We start from the raw sequence: 18,596 nt of genomic DNA, 5'->3' as shown, positions 1-18,596 counted from the left end.
TTGGTCTGGAAAAGACGATTTCATGCTACTCATGCATTTCAAGAACAATGGATAGACATGAAGATTCAGGAACGAAAACAAATTAAACGAGGGTAGTCTTATCCCCTTTGAGGTCTATCTGAAGTCAACATGGAGGTTTATATAAGCAAGGCCTTAACTTACAAAGATTGCTCCAAAATAAATTGAGTAGGTGCAATAATTCACTGAAAATTGCTCCTGAGTTATTGCATGCTATTGCTGACCACAAAGAAAAACAAAAAAACAAAAGAAACCTCCAGTCAGCAACTTGTGGTTAATGTCCCCTTGTTTTATGTTCCTCTAACTATTTAATTTCTTTTTCTGGATGGCATGCAGAGTGATAGTCAGCTTTTGATTTTTTTTTCCAGATTCATGTTTTCTGTTTATCAACTTGTTGCTTTTTGATGTTATTGTTTAGATAGGAACAATTACAAGATGCTTGAGGAATGGATGTATGTATATTATTAACTAGAGGCCTGGTGCATGAAATTCATGCACTGGTGGGGGGGTGTCCCTCAGCCCTGCCTGCACCCTCTCCAATCTGGGACCCTTCAGGGAATGTCCGACTGCTGGCAGTTGGACATCCCTCTCACAACCCGGGACTGCTGGCTCCTAACCACTTGCCTGCCTGGCTGCCTGATTGCCCCTAACCACTCCCCTGCCAGCCTGATTGACACCTAACTGCTCCCCAGCCAGCCTGATAAACCCCAACTTCCCTCCCCTGCAGGCCTGGTTGCCCCCAACTGCCCTCCCCTGCCGACCATCTTCTGACAATGTGGGGGTGGCCATCTTGTGATGTGAGGGAGTGAGGGTCAATTTGCATATTACCTCTTTATTATATAGGATGAGGACAGGGCAGCACAATCTACTAGTAAAGTGAGCAGTTACTATCATGTTTTTATTTATATAACACCTTTCCTCGAGTGTTTTTTTATTTTGGTTATTATCTTTATTGGGGTCCCAACTATTGCCTCTGTTCTTTATTATTTCAAATTTCATAATTGGGCTTTGTATTCTCATGATACTTGTGATGAGAACATTATATGGAATATGTTATTATCCAAGAGAATTTTTGAAAAATGTTTGAAACTCACACTAAAGATTTTACAGTGACTTTCTTTGATGAGCACAGACATGATGATAGAGATTCTGCTAATAAAGTATTCCATAATTAAGGAAGTTATAATTTGCTAGCGGGGCTCACAACAGCTGCCTGTGGAATAAGACAATATGCCTTTCCTCTCCCTACTGGGCCTAATTCCCCTGTAACCTTATTGAAAATGTGCATGGGCTACAAAACTAAAGATTAGCTGTCCAGGGACCTGCTTCCTGGAGCTTATTTGAAGATTAAATCAAATGGCAGGCAATATATATTTGGTAATACGGCTTTGTTGCAGTCTTTCCCCACGAAGTGGTAAGTGTAATAGAAGGGGATGACACTTTATAGCTGTTTAAAAAAAATAAAAGATTTTTCTAAATGTGAAACAGTTTTGTTCTCATGCTGAAATCAAAATGAATAATTTATTTCTTCATAACCAAAAGCATCTTCTGCTTTTTGAACACATAATAAAGACTCTCTTAATTACAAATTATCCGTAATTACAAATGGTTGAGCCTCTTAAAAGACGACTATTATTCATTATCTATTTATTTCATAACAAATGCCACTAAAGGTGTGAAAGATGAGTTTAAAATGCCAACTGAGATATTGCAACATTTTAATTAGATAGAAAGCAGTTCAGATATATATTTAAAAACATAGCTTTTAGACTACACATTAGTAAATGGATTCCTACTTAACAAATCAGAAAAGATGGATGAAGATGTTCTGCTTTTAAAAATACTCTATTTAGCATGCCTGTGCAGAGACACTGAAGTGTGATTTGTCCTCATAGCAGACATCTGAAGAACAAGTGACATTCTTACACAAAATCCATATTGGTGATGTATTTAATTACAGAGCTGATTGAAATTGACAGCTTTAGTGACCTGCGTTTGCACTTGTGGTGATTGATGTATGCTTCAACTCTGGTTACTTTTAAACCAATTCACATATTGCTCAATACTATAATATCATTCTGTCAAATTGCAAGCTACACTTTTACAAGTGTGGAGACTGGAGAAAGTGCATGTTTAATTAAAGTAGGATAGAGATGAATTGTTTAAAAACACCAATACTACTGTTAAACTGGGACCACTGCTATTTGAAAGCAGAGTGAAAGAAAATTCAATACACTTACTCAGGCATTTATGTTCCTAGACTCATCTTTACTCGCAGAAAATATATTCCTGACTGCTATTCATGGTAAAGAGGTCTCAGACCCTCAGGCTGCTGTCTCTCAGGCTTTGCTTTCTTATATATGACTAGAAGCCCAGTGCACGAAATTCGTGCACGGCGGGGGGTTGGCCCTCAGCCCAGCCTGTACCTTCTCCAATCTGGGACTCCTGGAGGGATGTCCGACTGCCCGTTTAGGCCCGATCCTCGTGGGATCGGGCCTAAACGGGCAGTCGGACATCCCTCTCACAATCCAGGACTGCTGGCTCCCAACTGCTTGCCTGCCTGCCTTCCTGATTTCCCCTAACCCCTTCTGCCTGCCAGCCTGATCACCCCCTAACCACTCCGCTGCCAGCCTGGTTGATGCTTAACTGCTTCCCTGCCAGCCTGTTTGCCCCAACTTCCCTCCTCTGCCAGCCCGGTCACCCCTAACTGCCCTCTCCTGCAGGGTTGATCACCTCCAACTGCCCTCCCTTGCAAGCCTGGTCCTCTCAACTGCCCTCCCTTGCAGGCCAGGTGCCTCCCAACTGCCCTCTCCTGCTGGCCATCTTGTAGTGGCCATCTTGTGTCCACATGGGGGCAGGATCTTTGACCACATGGGGGCAGCTATATTGTGTGTTGCAGTGATGATCAATCTGTATATTACTCTTTTATTAGATAGGATAGAGGCCTGGTGCACGGGTGGGGGCCAGCTGGTTTGCCCTGAAGGGTGTCCCTGATCAGGGTGGGGTTCCCTTGGGGCATGGGGCGGCCTGAGCAAGGGCCTGTGGTGGTTTGCAACCCAAGTGGAGGCCCTGGAATTTATTTTCCTTCTACAAATGAAACTTTGTAGCCTGGAGCGGAGCCAAGCCTGCTGCTCCCTTTGGGGCGGCAGCCATTTCTGTGGCAGTTAATTCACCTTCTACAATTGAAACTTTGTAGCCTTAAGCGGGTGAGCCCGGCCAGGGTGTGTGGAAAGCTTTGCTTCCCCTGTTGCCGCCGGCAACCCTGGCCTGCTCTCTCAAGCTCCATTCTGCCGCCATTTGTTTGAATTTGTTTACCTTCTATAATTGAAACTTTGTAGCTTGAGTGGAGGCTTAGGCCTGCAATGGCTATTGGAAAGCTTGGCTTGCTCTGTTACCTGGGAAACCTTGCTCTCTGTGGCTGTAGCCATCTTGGATGGGGTTAATTTTCATATTACCTCCTATAGACATCTTTCATGCCTTAATTCACTTTTTAGGTGAGGGCATATTAAAAAGTCCAGCCTTTGTAAACACTAAGTGATTCACTTTGTTTTGGCTCTTTCAACAATATTTTTAATAAGAGTAAGAAGAACCATTTATTAAGGCTTGCTATGTACCACAGTCTGAAATATATATTTACGTAAATTATTTCTAACAACATATATGCAATATGTGATATTATTGCCAGTTTATTCAGGTGCGGTGAGACTACGAGAAATTTAGCAAATTTTCAAATGGCCTCATGCATTAAGTAGTTGAAATCTGAACCCAGGTCTACTGAGTCCAAAGTCCACAGCCCTTTACACTGTTTTCCCATACCAAAAAGTATCTTAATATATAAAAACCCTGGGTGTAACGACCAGTAATGACCAGAAGCTGACCAACCAGAAGTCAGTGCTGGCCCTGCCCCCAAGCAAGCAGTAAGGGGCAATCAGGCAGGCAGGCAGAGGGGTTAAGGGTGATCGGGTAGGCAGACCACCAGTTAGGGATGATCAGGTAGGCAGGCAAGAGGTTAGGGGAGATCAGGTAGGCAGATGGCCCCTCGCTGGGCTGTCCCCACCCCCAAGCATGCGGTTAGGGGCAATCAAGCAGGCAGGCAGAGTGATTGGGGTGATCAGGTAGATAGACCAGTGGTTAGGGGTGATCAGGTAGGCAGGAAAGCAGTTTGGGGAGATGAGGTAGGCAGGCCAGCGGTTAGGGGTGATCAGGTAGGCAGATGGCCCCTCACAGGGCTGGCCCCACACCCCAGCAAAGAAAGAGGGAGGCCCAGGCCAGCCAAGCCATTGCACCCCAGCCTGTCACCTACAGAGGGAGGCCACTGGTGACAGGGGAGGGGGGGCAGCGCTGCACAGATGGCAAGCAGTGGCAGCAGCGGGGGTGGGGCCAGCTGCCTGTAGCCTGGGGAAGGAAAGCCCCAATAAGCCCAGATCTCAGGCCAGGCCTAGGAACCCTACCCGAGGGGTCCCAGATTGTGAGAGGGTGCAGGCTGGGCTGAGGGACACCCCCCCCCCCGAGTGCACGAATTTTCATGCACCGGGCCTCTAGTCTTACAATAAAATAGAATTCTAGAATGTCAGAGTGATAAATAACTTATCTCTCAAGGGAGTGTGTTACATGTCCACTTGTTAAGAATGGAGATCTATAAAATTTGGGGTGGTTGATACATGTGTCTTCTTAAAAAATGATCGCTGTGTGAAATGATCTTTCAGTCTACTTCCCAGATATAGAAATCTATGCCAGAATTAAATTTGTCATTTCACAAAGGATACTAGTTTTGACATTGTAAACTTCCCTGGCAATTTTCAAAAAATACTAAAAAATGGCTTAAATTATCCCAAGTAACTGGGGAAATATAGTTTAGAGATACCAACAAATTTTTAGGTTATAGTCTCTTTTGACTGATTTTCTGCCCATCCTCTGTAATGTATTATTTTCCATATTACTACCAACCTTATGCTTTATCACTTTTTTCTTCATAGATCTTACACAAATATGTAATCATTTTACTTCATTTTGGTATACTAATTTTATACCTCCCCCAATGGACTGTAAACTCCATGAAAACAAGGAGAACATTTGGCTTTTTATTGTTGAGATCTCAGTGCTAGTCACAGGACCCAGCACCAATAAGTGCTCAATAAACATTTTTAAATGCACAAATAAATATATAACCTTGAGGAAAATTAATGATCTTCTCTAAACCATTGAAAAAATATAAACACACACATTCTACTTCATACAATTGTGCTAAAACTTAATTAAATAGCAGATATATAATAAAAGGCAATGTGCTATATAATAAAACCCTAATATGCAAATCGATGGAATGACCAGTTGCTATGACACGCACTGACCATCAGGGGGCAGATGCTCAATGCAGGAGCTTTCCCCTGGTGGTCAGTGTGCTCCCACAGGGGCAGCGCCACTCAGCCAGAAGCTGGGCTCATGGCTGGTGAGTGCAGCAGCGGTGGCAGGAGCTCTCCCGTCTCCGCAGCAGCACTAAGGATCCCTGAGGGGTCCTGGACTGCGAGAGGGTGCAGGCTGGGCTGAGGGACCCCCACCCCAGTGCACGAATGTCGTGCACCGGGCCTCTAGTATCTAATAAAATATATCAATAATAATAATTATCTAAATGTATTATCTAGTTGGAAATTATTGGCTATTTTTGAGCAAAAGTATTATTTAATCTGTCCTTTAGGAACTTGAATTTGGCCTCAATTTATTAAAAAAAAATAGATAATATTGTAAAGTAAGTAGACCCAGTAAGAGTAATCTTAGTAAAATGTATAAGAAATAATGAGGCTCTCAATAGAATGGTGGCAATGTGAGTAGTACAAAGCATATGTATATGAAATATATTATGGTGGTAGGATTTGCTTTGCTTGACAACTAATTGGACATGGAGAATAACAAATAAATATTTCTAATATTTCAGATGTGTGCGACTTAGAGAATGGCAATGTTGTTGAAACCAACAGGAAATTATACAATAAAGTAAATGTTTTTGGAGAGAGGTGAGGGTAGGGAACATTAGGGGAGGCAATTATGAGTTCAGTTTTGTACACTAAATTTTTATGATAAGAAATAAGAATAACAATTTGGAACTTAGAAATGAAGCTTACCTAGATATTGTAGTCAGCAGAATAAAGAAAAAAAAAAATGAAGCCCTAGGTGGTTTGGCTCAGTGGATGGAATGTCAGCCTGCAGACTGAAGGGTCTCAGGTTCCGTTCTGCTCAAGAGCACATACCCGGGTTACGGGTTTGATTTTCAGTAGGGGGAATGCAGGATGCAGCCAATGATGATTCTCTCTCATCCTTGATGTTTCTATCTCTCTCTCCCTCTCCCTTTCTCTCTGAAATATATATATATATATATGCACTAGAGGCCTGGTGCATGAAAATTCATGTACTGGAGGGGTGTCCCTCAGCCTGGCTTGCCCCCTCTCACAGTCCGGGAGCCCTCAGGGGCAGGAGGCAACCTGGCGATCAGGGGAAGGCAATGCCCCATCATATCTCTGCTGCTGCCACTGTTGGCAGTGCAAGTCTCAACCAGCCCTGGTTACCTGAGCCTTGGGCAGCCCTGGGCAGCTGGGCAGCCACCATCTGAGGCTTGCCTGTGCCTCAGGCCGGCCCTGGATGGCTGGGGGGCTGAGAGGACTAGGGGGACTCCAGAGGCAAGCTGCATGCCTGCTGCCCCAGCAGGGCTGAGGGGACTGGGCGTTTCCATCTTGTGGCTGTGGGCACCACCACCATCTTTGAGGGCAGGGCAGTCAATAAGCATATTCCCTCCTTATTGGCTGTAGGTGCTGCCATCTTTGCAATGGCATGAGAGTCAATTAGCATATTCCCTCTTTATTAGATAGGATATTAAAAATTAATGTATGGTATATTTGGACATATTTCAGATAATTAAAAGAAAAAAATATTCCTCAATAAGGTCCGAGCAAAAGAGTAGGAGAGCAATGAACAAAATGTTATTGTCATGTAATTGAGAAAAACAGTGTTTCAGAAAGTAGAATGTCAACTAGTACAGAGAAGTTGAATATTATTAAAATTGAAAAGAACCTTTGCTTTAGACAGTTGGTAATTCTTGGTTTGAGAGCAGTTGTGTCTTGATAATGCAATTTTCATATTTCAGGTGATTAAATTTAATATAAACAAATATTTTTGTTTCCTTAGATCAAGAAAAATGCAATGACTACCAACACAGTACACTATGGTAGGATTCTGTTATTCTATTATTAAATTGTGTCCCCCATTCGTATGTTAAAGAAATGACCCCCACTAGCTCAGAATGTGATCCTATTTTGAAATAAGATCATTGCAGATGTATTAGCTAAGATGAGGTCATATCGGGATAGGGTAGGCCCCTAATCTAAAATGACTATTGTTCTTAAAAAAGGGGGAGATTTGGACATGGACCTATACATAGGGACACTACCATGAGAAAGTGAAGGCAGACAACAGCGTGATGCTTCTAAGTCAAGGAACATCAGAAGTTGCCAGGAAATCACCAGAAGTTAGGGAAGGGTCATAGAAATAATTCTTCCTCACAATCTGTAGAAGGAACCAACCCAGCCAACACGTTGATCTTGGATTTCTAGCTCCAGAACTAAGACACAATGAATTTATGTTGTTTAAACCACCCAGTTGGTTTCATACTTTATTATGAAAACCCTAGCAAAGTAAAACAGATTTCAATGCAGTGGAAATTATGCTGACAATTGATACTAAAAATTGAGAAATTATATTTCTTTTCTGTTATTTAAGTCTATTTATGTAATCTCCCTATAATTTTCTTCCAAACTTCTATGGCACACCATTTATCTCAGCAATAGTTTTTCTTCCTTCTTGAAAGAGAAAATAGATTAAAATCAACTTCCATATTATTCCAATCTATTTCCAAATGTATACCTATGCGGATTCATGTTTATCACTTTCCTCCCAGATTAGAATGGAATGGGGGGAAAAAGAGAGCCTTTTGTATCTAAGTCTTACTCTACTCATCTCTGGGTTATTTTGTTCGTTTGCTTGGTTTCTTGAATTTCACACCCTCCTATTTCCTTGGTACCCTCTAGCATTGATTGTATTCTTCCTGTACAATCAATTTCTCCAGCTCCTTCATCTTTTTCCTTCATTGTAAAATATACTCAAGATGTCCTACTTTAAACTATTGCTTTATTGTTCATGTATATATGCCTTTAGTTACTATAATATCTACAAGTTTTCCTGTGAATGATCAAGTCTTAAGAGAAAAATAATTATCACTATCTCCTTTCTCTTGAACCCAGTACCTTCTGACTTCTGCCATTGTCATTCAACTGAAAGTGCTTTGCTTATTATAAAAATAATTTTAATGTAATATCCTACCTAATAATAGACAAATATGCAAATTGATCGCACCTTCGCTATGCCCAAGCCATGCCCACCAACCAAGCCACACTCACCAACCAATCAGGACGAGTATGCAAATTACCCCAACCAAGATGGCGGCTAATTTGCATATCAAGACAGAGTAGAAAGAAGCCAAGAGCTGCAAAAGGGAGCAAAGCTGCAGAGAAGCAAGCAAGCCAGGGGGAGGAGAAGGGAGGAGCAGAGGCAGGGCCAGGGGAGAATGAAAGAGAGCAGGCAGACTGGCAGAGAAGGCGGGATAGGGGAGAAGGGAGTAGCCCAGGTGGGGCACGGGGAGAAGGGAGAAAAGCAGGCGGGGCGGGGTAGAGTGCAGCAGGAAACCCTATTGCAGTATTTTTCCTGCAACGGGAACGCTAGTCATTAGATAATTTTCAACATTTTTAATGCATTTTTATTACAATTTTAACTATTTTCAAAAATCACTTATAACTTTTTCCAATATTTTTTACTAATCTTGCTTTTATTACTAACTTGTCTTTCATCGATTCATAGAAGCTATTTCCTAGAGTTCTTCCTAGGCTATCTCATCCACTTATACATCTTCAACTATTTGCAAATACATAGGATAAAATGGCTTCATTTGTTGAGTTTCATGTCTATAGAACACATTCATGTATCGCAGAAAAAAACTCAGCATATCCCAAATTGAAACCATTATCAACTCAAAGAAGCTTTCTACCTTGTTATTTTTTCTATCTTGGTTAATTGTACTCTTCAGTCATTTGATTCTTTGATTCTTCTCATTTTCATACTTCCCACATCTCATTTATTACCAAATTTTACATATTATCTCTTTTAATAACTATCAAATTTTTGGTCTGGTATCTAATACAAATGCTTCAGTTACTAGTATGTCCTATGCTATCATTCATTTGAACTTTTGCAATGCCATTCTCAACATTTTAACTTTCTTCTGTGTATGCTCTAAGTCTTTGTTTATAACTACCTCTTTTTGTCTTCTCAAAATTTTCTACATATTCCTAACTCCTACTTAAATATGCACTTTTGATCTCTCATCTTCATCAATTTAAAACTTTTAAATTTCTTATTATGGTTCAGGCTAAGAGCAAGGAGCTGTGAAACAAAGACGATTTAATCACAGCTAGTATAAAGAACTTATGCTCTGGTAAAAAAGAGAAACAACAGAGAAAGATTTGTAAACAAATCATATAAAAATATGGATCCTTGAGTCACAGTACCTTCCTTAAATGCCCCCAAATGTAGGTTACTAAGTATGACTGCTACCAAGTGCATCACAAGGCATCATTTACTTCAGGTGTGAAGCAAGGCTAATAAAATACCTACTTCATAAGATGAAACTGAGGAGTATTTAAGCTTGAGATAATTTCTACCCTATAAAAAATGAACAAAAAGTGTTAGCTATTAATATACTACCTAATAATAGAGTAATATGCAAATTGACCATACCTTTGCTACACCCACAAGCCACGCCCACCAGCCACGCCCACCAGGAAGCCGTCGCAGGGATGCTGGGGTGCAGCTGAGCCCAAGGCCGGGAAAGCCTCTAGCAGAGGTGCTTTCCCGGCCTTGGGCACCAGCGGGGAGCCTGCACAGATCGCAGGCAACCACCGGGGGTCGGCTCCTGCGATCTGTAGCAGGGTGGCTGGGGTGCAGCCGAGCCCAAGGCCACCGCCCGGGGCCAAGCCCCGACCCTGAAAGAAGGCAGAAGGCAGTGGCCACAGCCAAGCCCTGGGTCCCCGGTGCCAGCAGAAAACTGGTGCAGGCAGCCAGGTGAATGAAGGTCTATTGCACGAATCTTCGTGAAAACGGGCTGCTAGTTATTAATATAATAATTATTATATCATGATGATAGACTAATTGTTTTATCACAAGTTAACTATTAAAACTTATTATTAATAAAATAATAATTATTTGTTAACTTTCTAGGCATGATGAGAGAAGAAAGTATAATTTCAGTGGTGTGGTAGAGACAGCTAGTTGCTCACTAAATATTCATTTTCTTTCATAGTGTTGCATTGTCACAGGAAGATGGATGTCCAAATAGGAGCTGTGTTACCCAGTCTCCTTTGTGCTCAGGTAGTTATATGACTATTTCTAAGTAATGGAATGAGGTGGAAAGTGATAGTGTCACTTATGGGTCATGGTTCTTAATAAATGGCCAAAATTTTCTGCTCTCTCTTTTCTCTTCATCTGGTTGCAAAGAACTACAAGATCCTATAAGATAATGAAGCTACACAAAAGGAAGGAAAACTGCCAGCTGTTCAAGAACATCTGTATTTGATGGAGAGAGAACATTTATTGTATGATTCCACTGAAGTCTCAGGGATAGTTTGCCATGGTAGCTGGTATTACCATAAAAATACATATTGGGACATTTATAAAGGAATAGAAATTTTTGTTTGGGAAAAGAAAAGTTTATTAAAAGCTTCTATGTGATATAGTATATTATCTTCAGTATGAAGAAAATATATGAGCAAAGGATCTTTTGAGGATATGCAGGGCCTTGAATTGTGAGCTAACAAGTTGACAGGGATAAGTAGAAAATAAATTTCAGAAAAAGAATATTATAACTACACATTTTAATAATAACTTTTAGAAAAATAATGTTTTAGAAGAAAAACAACTGGACAGTAAATACAGGGTTAATTACTAGGCCATTTGGGTACAGGCTACAGATTTAGGGAACAATAATATCATCTCAAATAGGCACCTATGATATTATGAATCCTGAACATTGAGACTTGTGCTGGTCAATCACAACACAGTGAACTGGTTGAATAAAATCTTCTAATCATTGTTGGACTACTTGGCCAAGCATGTGCCCTAATATACATCAATGGGACTAACCATGTTTACTTTTCTATATTCAAGAGTCAGCTAGCTTCTACTAGCATCTCCATAATGATCTCTACATCCTTACAGTTCAGATTAAAAGTTCTCTGAATATTTCATCTAGGGTTTTTTTTGGTTTTTTTTTTGCCTTTTTTGGAAATATTACCTTCCCTAAAGGTCTCAGTTAAAATTCACTGTGGCAGAAGAGGCATGGGAAAGGAAAGGGATGGTTACTAAATCTAATAAATATATGTTTTCCAAGTAAATAAAGTTGTAATCCATGTGGGAATTCAGTGTTAGAGATACCTAATGGATCAGCTGGAGAGAGAGGTGTGTTCTCTTTATCAATCAACCAAAATCATGTTGAGACAATGGTATCTGTTTTCATTCTACAAAGTCTGAGCTCTACCAGCCATATTGATTGCAGATGAGTGATTTCTAAGTGAATTTTTCTCAACCAGTGTTCCTATATGTGTTTTTGTTTGTTTGTTTTTACTCCTCATTAACCAAGCAGTTGGTTGATTGGGGTTCAGGACGTTCACTTTTGAACTAGCAGATATAAAAAGTATTCTCATGAAATTATTACCTTAATTGTCACGTACTCCAACTTAGTTATAATGGCCTAAATCTGTGCTTACCTTCCTTACTAGTTCATAAGCACAGCTGTGCTTCATTTATCTTTATATCTCCAGTAGCTTCTGCTGTGACATGGTAAGCAGTATATAACTGGTTACTAAATAAAAGAATAATTAAATGAGTGGAGACTGGGTATTTGATTGGTGGTTTAATCAATAAATTCCATTCATAATACAGGTATTAGCATGTAAATCATCCTGATCTAAACTGCAGGTTAAAATGATATCATAGATCTTCATGATATAAAGGATTGTTATGGTCAGCAATTCCTAAGTGCCCCACCCCACTTTTTTTTTAAGCTAAAAAAAAAAAATCTGAATTTAGCATGAACAGTAATCATTTCCAAATCCCTTAAGGTCTTTTTTTCTATGTGTTTAAAATTTCCCTGACACCAGAAAAACAACAGTTGAATGATGACCAGATGGCAGGAGAGCTGTGGTAATTTGGCTGGAAGTAAGATGAGCATTGAAGCATAATGAGCAAATTAGAGATTTAAATCTTTGCTATGAGCAGATCAACCTAATGGGGTGGACAAGATCACCCGGAGGCTTTTTATTAAGTTTATTTATTTCCTTTGTAAAACATTTACTGATGCATCGGTATGATGATTTTTGGGAGATGTGACTGATGGATTAAATGGAAAGATTTTCCAGGTATTATCTTCTTAAAGCTACCCAGGGCGAATCCTTCCTAATCTTAGTGTATGAGGGCAGGAATGATATCATTTAGATGTGTAGTTAAAACCTTGGAAACAATCTTGTACTCTCTATTCAGGAGAGTAAAAGAGGTTGAAAATCCCCCAATTGTTCCTTACCTTGTCATCTTTTTAAGGATTATGGGATCAGGGGAGTTTTCATGTCTTGAGACATAATTCTGGTCTTAAAAATTCTGAAAAGACTTTCTGATGTTAGAGATAATTGCCACAATCAGATTTTATAAGACTTGATGGAAAATCTGTCAGCACCTGAGGCTTTTCCTAGGTTTATGGCTTGGATTTGGGGTCTCTCACTTTTAATGATATTGTGTTGTCCAATTGACTGAGTTAATGGAGGGAGTGAATTGAAATCAAGGCCCACCAGTGTTCTGTGTGGTAGCATCAAAAAACATGTTGACTAGGTACAAAAATATTTTAAAAATATTAAATGCCTTTAATTTGCCTTTCTGAATGATTGGAATAGTTTAATTGGGCATATATTACAGTTGCAACTTTAACAGTTTGTTAGTCCACAAGTAACTGATGAAAAATACATATTACATAAATGAATCAATATCTGAATATTGTTAAAGAGGATTCTATGTAGTTTGTGATACTAATATAGATAGATGGGATAATGTGTATTCCCAATTCCATGTGCAATGATGGAGATGACAGTCTTTTTAATTAAATGAACAATAGAATAAGTTAGAGTGATAAGTCTAATTATTTAAATTCTACTCTAAAATTATGACATAATTAACCATTTTGAAAACTAAAATCTAATTCTGGTTTATTATGTTTTGTCAATAGTTGTTATTACTAAAGTTCTAACAAACTCATGATAATAATATACCACTTAAAGATAACAAATTACTTGTGGATATATACTCAGCTCTTGAAATTTTCTTTCACGTCAGTTTTTATATGTATCTGTTCAAATGTTTTCAGCTGATGTGTTTGTTTTTTAATCAGGGCTTAGATATATACACTGACTTAAGAAGTGGAATACATACTTTATTTAAACATTAAAGTATTGAGAACACTTTCTGATATTAATTTGATCAGAGAAGATGTTGTACTAGAGTCATTTCCTTCTTTTGTCCCAGCACCTCTTTGTATGTTGGGAAATTTTCCCTCTTATTTATGTAGAAGTCTAGTGAAATGATTACCTGGTATAATACCTACCTTTGACTGCTGACTAAAGCATGAGACTCCAGACTGACAGATCATGAGACACCTAACAATATAAACAATACCAATAATGCATAAGAAATCTTTTATGCGATTTGCTGCTAGGATAGTGAGAGAGATGACTTATCTTTGGAATATGACAATCTTGTAGCCTATAGTTTCTGAGATTCATCTTTCGGTCTCATGGGAAGAATGTAAATTTTAAAAAGTCAAATACAAAAAAGCAGTTTAAGAGGTGACAGTGAATTTGGGAGAGAGTGGTGGGGTTGGGGAATGGTCCATGTTATCATTTGGATCTTTGGATCAACAATTCATAAAAACAATGCCATCTCTTCAACTTTCTGGTTGTGTTAACCAACAAATTTCATTTTTCCTTAAGCTTGTTAAGTATGATTTCTGCCACTCGCAACCAAAAGAACTCTAATACACTAATTTAATGGTTGCATAATGATTAATTAGTTAAGAATAAGTGCAATCTGCCCTAGCTGGTTTGGCTCAGTAGATAGAGCGTTGGCCTGCGGACTGAAGGGTCCTGGGTTCAATTCCAGTTAAGAGCACATGCCAGGGTTGCGGGCTCGATCCCCAGTAGGGGGCAGGCAGGAGGCAACCAGTCAATGATTCTCCCTCATCATCAATGTTTCTATCTCTCCCTCTCCCTTCCTCTCTGAAATCAATAAAAATATATTAAAATTTAAAAAAGAATAAGTGCAATCTATATACTCTACAATGTATCTGGATGGCCATAATGTAGGAAAATCCTGACTTCCTGATGGATATAAGTATTTTATTGAAGCTGGTCAACAGTGGAACTAAATTTTCCTAAACTCATTTGAAAGAGATAGATTCAAAAGAGTTGCAGTTAAAATGTCAAAATGACTTTGACTTTTAATATGAAAGGTCTTTTACTTTTGAAGGAAAGATAAAATGAGTACAATGGCTATAAAATTCATTTGTCACTTCTGCTGCTACCTGGATAGAGTTTTTAAAGGACAATACAGTAACCTAGAAGTACTTCAGGGTTTAATTTAGTGGGAGATGTTGCAAATATATTGTACTATTACTGATGGCTCTTGATCATTTTTGCTCATCCTTGAAGCATTTTGAGATGTTACCTAGTGAAGATTGAGCCAGATTTGGGGTGAACCTGATAAAGGTTAGAACTATCAGGCAGTCACCAATAATTTATTTGCACTCTGATTTGCATAAGGAGCAGGAACGTTTATTCACCTATTCATTCAACAAATATTTACTGAGTGGTATTCTGTGTCAAGCACTTGGGATAAGTGAGCAAGTATATGTCCTTTCCTCAAAAATCTTAAAGCACAATAAAGAAGACATGTAAACTGGATAATAATTTAATACTCTATACTATAAGCTATAAATGGAGGAATTATAGGGGATGGAAAATGCCTATAGTAGCATCTAACCCCAATTTAGAAATTCAGGGAAGGTTTTCTGGAGAGACAGCTGCCAAAACAGATTCCTGAAGAACAAGCAGATATAAGACAGAAACAGTCAAGGGAGTGGTACAGCCAGATAAAACAACACAGACAAAATTTAGAAGATAGTAAACCTTATACTTCATAACAAAATTAAAGTTAATAAGAGGCTTAAATATAAATTGTAAAGTTAGAAAACTTTAAAAATATACATGGGGGGATCTTTAGGCAAATAATTCTTAGATTTGACATAAAAGCATGATTCATAAAAAGAAAAAATGGCTAAGTTGGACTTCATAAAAATCAAAAATGTTTTATCTGTAAAGAGCCTATTAAGGATATGAAAATACATGGTACACACTGGAAGAAATTTTATAAACCACAGATTCTACAAAAGATGAATATCTAGAATATATAAAGAGCTCTCAAATCTCAATATTAAAAAATGAAAAAATCTAATTAGAAAATTGGCCAAAGACATGAAACATATCACTATAGACAATATAAACATGTCAAATGAGCACTTGAAAAGATATTCAGTATGCTGGTTATTAGGTAAATGCAAATTAAAATTACAGTGAGGTATCACTGCAGATCTTTTAGATTGGCTAAAATAAAAAACAGTGACAATATCTAATGCTGGTGAGGATACAGAGAAACTGGATCACTCATATATTGCTGATTAAAATGCAAAATGGTAGACATTCTGCAAAACCGTTTGGTAGTTTCTTAATAAACTAAACATGTAACAATCTAGCAATTGTAAGCAATTGTATTTCTAAGAATTTATCCTGGAGGAATGAAGACTTACCTTTACACAGAAATCTGTACATAAAATTTTGTAACTATTATTATTCATAATAAAAAACTGGAATCAGCCCTAACTGGTTTGGCTCAGTGGATAGAGCATTGGCCTGTGGACTGTAGGGTCCCAGGTTCAATTCCGGTCAAGGGCATGTACCTTGATTGCAGGCACATCCCCAGTTGGGGGTATGCAGTTGTAGCTGATCGATGTTTCTCTCTCATTGATGTTTCTAACTCTCTATCCCTCTCCCTTCCTCTCTGTGAAAAATCAATAAAATATGAAAAAAACCCACTGGAAACAATTCAAATGTCATTCAACATGTGAATTGTTAAACATTGATACATCTATATCATAGAATGCTATTCATCAAAAAAGAACATATATATACATAACAACCTAGATAAATTTCCAGAGAACGGTATTAATAAAAAAAAATCCCCCAAATTAAATACAGTTTGATTTCATTTATACAACATCCTTGAGGCAGTATAATTATAGAAATTGAGAAGAAGAGGAAGTTGTCAGAGGTTAAGATGGGGTTAAGGGTGAGAGAGAAGTGGATATCTTAACTGCATATGTCAATATAGCAGTTGATTTATTTTACTATCCTTTTGGAAGATATTATGATTAGGGAGAAATTGGGAAAAGGATTCATGGGATTTCTCTGTATTATTTCTTATGAGTGCTTGTGGTTCACTCTTATCTAAAAATAACAACAAAAAAGTAGAATTATTATTGTAAGTTGATATATAACAATATCAGCATGGACACAGTGGTTGTTTGAATCTGAGTGAGTTACTGAACCTCTTCGTGTATCCAGCATCTGTTACATTAGGAGGCTCTTTGTTCTTATAGTCCTATCACAGGTATGAAGACAATGGATCTGTGAGACCTTTATGAATACTTGTGTTTATTTAATTGTAAAATTTCTATAATAAAATTTTAAATATGTTGGCAACCATTTGAATTCAAAATTAAATGTATACTAAAATTACCACATGTTACAAGATGTCATAAAAATCTGATTGTTTTGTTTCATTTTGCTTTGGCTAGCCAATTACTTTTAAGTGAAAAAGAAAAAGGCAATCTAAAAGAATGTCATATGGTCATATGGTTACAAGGCATGGCATTTAGGGAAATTGGTGTCAATTGTGAAAGTAAAGTGAAAGCACAAGTGAAAGTAAAAAACCTCAAATTTAAATCATGAAACACGGAATACATGTTCTAAGTTGTCAACTGACAACTTTTCAGGTAGATGATGCGTTTGCTGTAGGTATAAAATCATGTTTTATTTTTAGAGGATTGAAGGCTACTTTCAGGTTAGCTCAGAAGTTGGAAATAATGTATCTTTTATTATTTTACTAGAGGCCCGGTGCACAAAATTTGTGCATGGGAGGGGTCGGTCCCTCAGCCCGACCTTTACCCTCTCCAATCCAGGACCCCTCGGGGAATGTTTGACAGTTGGACATCCCTCTCGCAATCTGGGACCGTTGGCTCCTAACCGCTCACCTGCCTGCTGGCCTGATCCCCCTAACTGCTCTCCCCTGCCGCCCTGATCTCCCTAACTGCTCTCCCCTGCTGGCCTGATCCCTCTAACTGTTCTCTCCTGCTGGCTGGATCACCCCTAACCACCTCTACCTTGGCCTCAGCACCATGGCTTTGTCCAAAAGGACTTCTGGAAGGTCGTCCAGAAGATGTTTGGTCTAATTAGCATATTACCCTTTTATTAGTATAGACTAGAGGCCCAGTGCATGAAATTCGTGCACGGGGGGGGGGGGTGTCCCTCAGCCCAGCCTGTACCCTCTCCAATCTGGGACCCCTCGAGGGATGTCCGACTGCCCGTTTAGGCCCGATCCCATTAGGATTGGGCCTAAACGGGCAGTCGGACATCCCTCTCACAATCCAGGACTGCTGGCTCCCAACTGCTCACCTGCCTGCCTTCCTGATTGCCCCTAACCACTTCTGCCTGTCAGCCTGATCACCCCGTAACCACTTCCCTGCCAGTCTGATTGATGCCTAACTGCTCCCCTGCCAGCCTGTTTGCCCCTAACTTCCCTCCCCTGCAGACCTGGTCCCCCCCAACTGCCCTCCCCTGCAGGTCTGGATCCCCCACAACTGCCCTTCCGTGCAGGCTTGGTCACCCCCAACTTCCCTCTTCTGCCGGCCTGGTCACCCCTAACTGCCCTCCCCTGCAGGTTTGATCACACCCAACTGCCCTCCCTTGCAGGCCTGGTCCCTCCCAACTGCCCTCCCCTGCTGGCCATCTTGCGGTGGCCTTCTTGTGTCCACATGGGGCTAGGATCTTTGACCACATGGGGGCAGCCATCTTGTGTGTTGGAGTGATGGTCAATTTGCATATTACTCTTTATTAGATAGGATTAGATAGGATAGAGGTCCGGTGCATGGGTGGGGGCCAGCTGGTTTGCCCTGAAGGGTGTTCCAGATCAGGGTGGGGGTTCCCTTGGGGCATGGTGCAGCCTGGGTGAGGGGTCTTTGGTGGTTTGCAGGCCGGCCATGCCCCCTGGCGACCCAAGCAGAGGCCCTGGTATCTGGGATTCATTTATCTTTTACAATTGAAACTTTGTAG

At 39.6% G+C, this 18,596-nt stretch overlaps 1 protein-coding gene across 1 annotated transcript in view; it reads right to left on the bottom strand.

The window, feature by feature from the left end:
- Positions 1 to 18,596, bottom strand: part of LOC114231281 (polyubiquitin-like) — a 575,445-nt gene that overhangs the window by 139,389 nt on the left and 417,460 nt on the right. Inside the window, exon 4 of the mRNA XM_054718618.1 lies at positions 10,541 to 10,555. Coding sequence (XP_054574593.1) covers positions 10,541 to 10,555 — 15 coding nt within the window. The remainder of the gene's footprint in view (positions 1 to 10,540; positions 10,556 to 18,596) is intronic.

Source organism: Eptesicus fuscus, chromosome 7 (assembly GCF_027574615.1).
Source record: "Eptesicus fuscus isolate TK198812 chromosome 7, DD_ASM_mEF_20220401, whole genome shotgun sequence".
NCBI lineage: Eukaryota > Metazoa > Chordata > Mammalia > Chiroptera > Vespertilionidae > Eptesicus > Eptesicus fuscus.
Note: the sequence above shows the minus strand (reverse complement) of the source record. Positions and strands in the feature narration are given on the sequence as shown.